At 40.6% G+C, this 5961-nt stretch overlaps 2 protein-coding genes across 6 annotated transcripts; both read right to left on the minus strand.

Moving 5' to 3' along the window:
- Positions 1-29: 29 nt before the first annotated feature.
- Positions 30-3031, minus strand: LOC130507556 (vacuolar cation/proton exchanger 5-like). 4 transcript variants are annotated; one of them, XR_008942361.1, is made up of 8 exons: positions 2249-2388; positions 1611-1838; positions 1468-1535; positions 1354-1382; positions 1063-1259; positions 777-980; positions 483-583; positions 32-404 (listed from the first exon to the last, which is right to left on the minus strand). XR_008942361.1 is itself a non-coding variant. In XM_057002260.1 (7 exons), exons 2-7 carry the CDS (start codon positions 1836-1838, stop codon positions 557-559), a joined length of 753 nt encoding a protein of 250 aa, XP_056858240.1. In that variant the 5' UTR covers positions 2249-2388; the 3' UTR covers positions 30-556. The 4 variants fall into 4 exon arrangements, 3 of the variants coding, with proteins under 3 accessions (XP_056858240.1, XP_056858239.1, XP_056858238.1); XM_057002260.1 differs by having other exon boundaries at positions 30-583; XM_057002259.1 differs by lacking the exons at positions 32-404; positions 483-583; positions 2249-2388 and adding exons at positions 2620-2729; positions 3001-3031 and having other exon boundaries at positions 683-980.
- Positions 1821-5961, minus strand: LOC130507555 (probable galactinol--sucrose galactosyltransferase 1; the record flags this gene model as incomplete). Of its 2 annotated transcripts, XR_008942360.1 has the most annotated exon segments (13): positions 1821-1838; positions 2620-2729; positions 3001-3384; positions 3492-3709; positions 3793-3927; positions 4005-4072; positions 4165-4306; positions 4408-4953; positions 5053-5160; positions 5255-5346; positions 5423-5471; positions 5569-5659; positions 5728-5961. XR_008942360.1 is itself a non-coding variant. In XM_057002257.1 (11 exon segments), coding segments are annotated over 11 exon segments (2066 nt in total), but the record flags the coding sequence as incomplete, so codon positions are not given.

Here is a 5961-nt window from a genome sequence, read left to right on the forward strand (position 1 = left end):
CTCTCTGTCTTTTCCCACCACACAAATCTATCTTATCCTTTTATAATAATAATAAAAAAAAAAAAAAAACACACACACAATAAAAGAAAGAAATTAAAACGAGAGAAGAGAGAGAGAGAAAAAGACAACCTCTTGTTGGAGAAAATGAGACCAAACCTAAAAACCCCTTATCCCCAACATAAGAAAAAAGCCACATGTCCCTATCACATTTTTTTTTTAATAAACCAACCTGATTTTATCTCAGAAATATTTAAATTCACCAGAGCTCGACACCTGGCGAACTGAGGGGGGGACAATTGTTGGATATGGATCTAGCACAAAGCCCATTACCATGCTAGACCCAAAATTAGGCTCGGCCCATTAACAAATGGGTGATTCCACAAGCAGACAAAACAGTACTTTCACTATAAAAAGGAGATGTCAGAGCCACAGAAAAGACAGACTGAAAAGATCATAGACCACCAGAAGTCAGAGACAGCTACCTCTCCACCTGAGCGAGCTCGTCTCCGACGACCACCGGAAAACGCCACCTCTAAAAGTCCGAGACGACCTCTTCTCACCAGAACGAGCTCGTCTCCGGCGACTAGGAACATTTGTAAAGAGAATCAGTTTAGACGATCTCGCTTAGACGATCTCTTTAAGTTCTTGTAATTTCCGAGCTTGTTATTCTTGACTCTTAATATGAAAATCTCCACCTCATTTACTTCTTTTATTATTCTACCTTATTGACCGGATATAGCAACAACAAAATGGTAAAACGGTGGAAGACAGAGAACCTCAGTAAGAAAACTTGGCTGGCTTTTCAACTGGAAAAAGAGATAAGCAGCATAGGCAACGAGCATTATGCAACTGGTTGATCTCGAAAGAGCCAGCTCTGATGAACCAGCACGAACCTCACTATGCGTGTAATAAAGAAGTGTAGGGAAGAGTAGACTCATCACTGCAATCAAAAGCATTCCTGAATTCAAAACCGCATTCCCCTGCATTTAATCGCATGCAGAAGAAACATGATCAGAAACAACATGTAATAAGAGAGAATGTCAAGTGAATGATATGCCCTACTTTGTCAAACACTTGCTGTTTCCGAGAGAATACAAAGCCGCCACAGAAAAAGGAGCAGCCAAGTACAAGCAACATGTTGGACAGAATGGAGCCGAGCAGCGTCAGTTGTACAACGCGTATCATTCCATTTTTAAGAGCAATAATGGATATAATCAGCTCTGTCACGTTTCCAAATGTAGCGTTTAGGAGGCCTCCAACTGGTGTATATAATGTCTAGCTCGTCAGAAAACAATATCAGGAGAAAAATAGAAAGCGTGCATAGCAAGAAACCAAGTCGCATATTATATATACCAGTTGGACCTGTGTAACAAGCCAATTGCCTGTTATAAAAGAAATAAAAATAGAAGGTTAAATTTTGAAAATAAGGGTTATATTATATACAAGTGAGAGCGAACAACTACTTACTCTGTAGCGTACCCGAGCCGTTCTGCCAATGGTGTAATTCCTAATAAGCTCAGTAAGAAAAACCATCCCTAACCCACAGAGAGAGAATGATCATTTCTTGGGACGACTGATAAATATTATAAAATGAGTGCTAAGTTGCTAACCTTGTTATCTGTCAAATAGTGGACTAGTATCGCTATTGGACCGAACGGCAACAAAAGATTGAGTTTATTGGACAAAATCACGATCTTGAAGCTCTGGATCACGGTGTTCTTTGGTGTTTTGGCTGAAAGAGATCCTCCTTGCTCCAACGAGAAAACTGCCTTCATTTGTGGGGAATTTGTCTCTACTCTGAAAAGTCTTCTGTGCTCAGCTTCATCATCGAACTCCATCTGTTTATAGTAGGAACATTTTCATTTATTAAGCTGATAATGTAGAGACAAATAACTAAGACAAGACTTGATCGTGAACTCTAACTTACAGTAACTTAACAAAGAAACCAAAAACTACTTGAATGATGTGTATGTCAAGGAACTTGTATCTATATATAGTTCACAGCACATGATTTGTGAGCTCAATGATTTGTGGTTTGGTGAAAAACCCAGTCATTGTTCACCTTAATGATTCCCTAGAGTATATGGAATGTGACGCATCACAAGCACGGGGAAGAAGATACAACAAACTAAATGATCTTTTATGGACAAGATGAGCAACTCAAGTATTAAAGTATTAGAGTTTCATTGTACGAGTCTTGTATTTTTCTACTTTAAAGGTGCGACACTGAAGCACGCGTGAGTATCACCTTTCTTGACACTCTGGACTTCTCTTACACAGCTTAGGGTTTTGCATATTTCGGTCCCATGCTGCTTTTGTCGATTCCACTTATTCAGAAAACATTCAAAAACTGTTGAAACAACTCTAGAAGCTCAATGTGTATTCCTGAGATCATCAGGCTTTTGTTTGGTGTACCTTTGGGTTTGTTTATAAAACAAGAACACAAAAAGAAACACGTTTCAAGAAGGGATTTTCACAAGGGGTTTTCTTGGATTATATTGAGGATCCAATAGCCACCACCAAAGAGAGATCATATAGAGGAGAACAAAAATCAAATCTAGAACTTAAAGAAGAGAGACTAAAGACATGAAAATGCATGCAAGAGACTTGAATGCGTACCAGGTTTGTCTTTCATGGCCAACATAATACCACATGCATGCTCTGCCGCATATCCCACAATGGGAAGCAAGATAAAAGATATCGGTATCTTCCACTCAGACCGAAGCACCCTGTCACATATTGATAACCAAAACCACAAGTCAAACTCGTAAACTCCGCAAGTTAATACTGCAAGATCTTCAAAAGAAACACACAAAGAAAAAAAAAACAGATACTTAGACAAGATAGCCGGAAAGAAGAGGGATTCAATTACAAAGCCCTCTTAGCCTTTTATTAGAGATAGCCAATACATTACAGGTTAACATAAACCAATGCATTACAATAAGAATCGATACAGTAAACCAATGAATCAACGAGAAGAGCGAGCGAGCAAGCAAGTACATCAAAGCTGGATGACCACGTCCCAAAGATACAGTTCTTTCTCTGGCACTCCTAATGTAAATGTTACCAAACCTGATTCCTCATCACACCGGCACTCCACATCCTCAGAATCCACCGTAACACTCCGTGGTCGTCCAACAGACGAGTATACCCCAACCAAACCACTTCCTCTCAGTTTCATCTTGACCAAGCAATTAGTCCCATCATCTTCGTATCTTAAACTCACAATAGCTCCTCCAGAATTAAACATCTCAATAAGCCCCACGGGAGCAAACTTGCTTCCATCAGAATATTCTTTCACCGAAACCACAGTGAAAACTTCGTATTCACGTGACTTCAATGAGATTGGTAATGATGTACCTTTGGGGAGATACACTAATTCACCTGGTATCGCGCAAAACACACACATGAAACCAAGTAAAGTGAATTGTTTGACAAAATGAAAAAAAAGAAATCAGAGAATGTAGGACTGGTTGTTGAGTTTTGCGTACCTCTGAGATGGGAATAGACTACGGAGTCGCCTGTCCATTCAAAAGCTGCTACTTTATGGAGATAATGAACATCATTGGTTCTGACATAACCAGAAATAGTCCCAGGTTGTTGGTCATGGATCATGTATCTCTTCTCCTTCTTACACCACCCGGCTCCTTGGCAGTTGAACACTCCAATAACTCCGGTGAAGTTGTTCAGGTTCCATATTTTCATAAGACTAGCCAAAGTTATCAAAAACAACAACAACTGATGTTAATATACTTTTTTTCTTTTTTAATTTCACTGGAAAGGAGGAAATACCTTTTATTATCTCTGACTGGATCGCTGAAGAAGCAATCACGGGTTGGTCTTCCAGGAAGCTTTGCCCTGAGGATGGAACCGTCTGGAAGGACTAGCTTCCTTAGAAGGTTGAAGTCATGTTGTCCCGGTTTGTCGCTGTTAACAAAGTTTGAATTACTTGCACACTATTTTACCATATGGTATTTTGTTATTGAATCTTATGATTTACGGACCTGACATAAATGGCACATCCACCAACCGCTCTAGCTGCTGCATGATATTCAGCCATTGGATGCAAACTCTGCAGTGAGACACAATTCGCATTTATCATTACACAAAGTTGGAAAAGCACGTTACAAATGTCAAATGTTGTTGTATAAAAACTTCACGTACATGGAACATGTCCCAATCCGGCTGCATAAACTCGCCAAGGAAAAGTGTGTTATATGCAACAGAAGCAATGTGGATGGTGTGTGAGGCAGGATCTCTTGGCCAGAAATCGTCTGATGCCCTTATAACAGCCGTCTTTTTGGCGCTGAATATCATTACATAAAGAAAGAAACCACATTGAATTGAGATATAATTCTAGAGAAAATCAAGAGAGGATAACTTCAGAGGTCTGTGTTGATTTCTCACCTGTAGAGACCATCTGTGTTATGACTCATGCAAGATATAATCCCATTGTCAGGAAAGTTCCTGGAAATGGAGGCTTCCAAAGCATGGTGATACTTCTTTGCAAGTTTGACCCGACCTCCATGCCCAGCTCCAAGAGTCTCCAGAATGTTTTGGACGTCGACTTTGACACCATCGATCCCAACGGACGCAAGGTAGGAGTGAAGGTCGTTGTAGAAGCTGAAGACTTTCTCAGGATTCACCAAACCGAGTCCATTCTTAGTTATGCTTTCTAGAGATTCGCAGTTCTGGTTGGACATAACTCCCGGCGAGGAAACTGGATACGAGACCTTTGATTCGTAATGCTCCATACCGGAAACACCAGGTTTGACACCTCCCCAGTACCCCGTTAGCGCATGCCAGACATAAACATACTTGAGGGAGTTGTTACTCTTAATGTCTGTGATAACATGTCTAAGACTCAATGCAGGATCCTCCACTCGGTGGCCCTCTCTGCCATCCTTTTGAAACTTGTAATTCTCCTTGATGTGTGTTAATCTGTTGGCGAAACTGAAGAAGCAAGATAAAGAGTAGCTAGCTATTATTAGCCCAGACGAAATATAAAACCGATACAAATCAAGTATAGTCTTGAAAATATAGAGCTTTTACTTGGCAGCATTATCAGCGTTAAATTCAACACCGGTCTCATCCATGCCAACAGATTGCCAACCATCATCAATTATCACAAATTTTGGGGGAATCCCACCGGCCTCGAGGCTGCAGAAAAACATTGCAGGTTTGGTTAAAAGCCTTGTGGAGAAGAAAAGAAAAAAGAAAGCACGTGTGGGTTCTAAGTGAGACTCATGAGCACCTTTGAAGACCTTGTTTGACGTCACTGGCTGTGACATTGGTGTAGAAGGCATCCCATGTGCACCAACCGAACCAGTTCAACATATCTGGCATCTGAAAACAGGGGAGATTGCACGGTATACAGTCTTGTTAGTGTGACAAAATTGATGTTAAAAATGGGTTTGCTTACTTTCTTTCTCTCACGGTGTGAAAATGTCTGAAGATGTTGTTCAACAGCCCTGCATAAATCATTGAAAGACGAGAGAGATTCTTCTTAACACTAAAAATTCTCAAAACAAAGAATCTGAGCGAGGTAAAAGAAAGAGTTACACAGACTTGACAGCTTTGGTGATGACATGAAAAGGGTCAGACCCAGCAGCCATGAAAACCAAATGATCCCCCTTGAATTGGTCAACGGTTGGATCACCTAACCACACAAAACACATCTCAGAGATACTCTAAGCAACTCAGAATCTAGCGTTGTAGAACACATACCGCTTTCAAGACAAATCTCAAGCTCATTGGAATGGTTCCCTTGAAGAACAGCTCTGAAATCTCCTTCGAGGATGGGTAAGAAGACAACGTAGGAGGAGGCACACCGATCTCCTTCCAAATCAGAACCTTGGTTAGCTTCAACGATTAGAAACTGAGTCTCGAAAGGAATCTCTTTCCCGTGAGTCCCCATTCTCTGCGTCATCCACCATAACTTGAATCGAAACACACACATAA

The sequence above is a fragment of the Raphanus sativus genome, unplaced genomic scaffold, assembly GCF_000801105.2.
Source record: "Raphanus sativus cultivar WK10039 unplaced genomic scaffold, ASM80110v3 Scaffold4777, whole genome shotgun sequence".
NCBI lineage: Eukaryota > Viridiplantae > Streptophyta > Magnoliopsida > Brassicales > Brassicaceae > Raphanus > Raphanus sativus.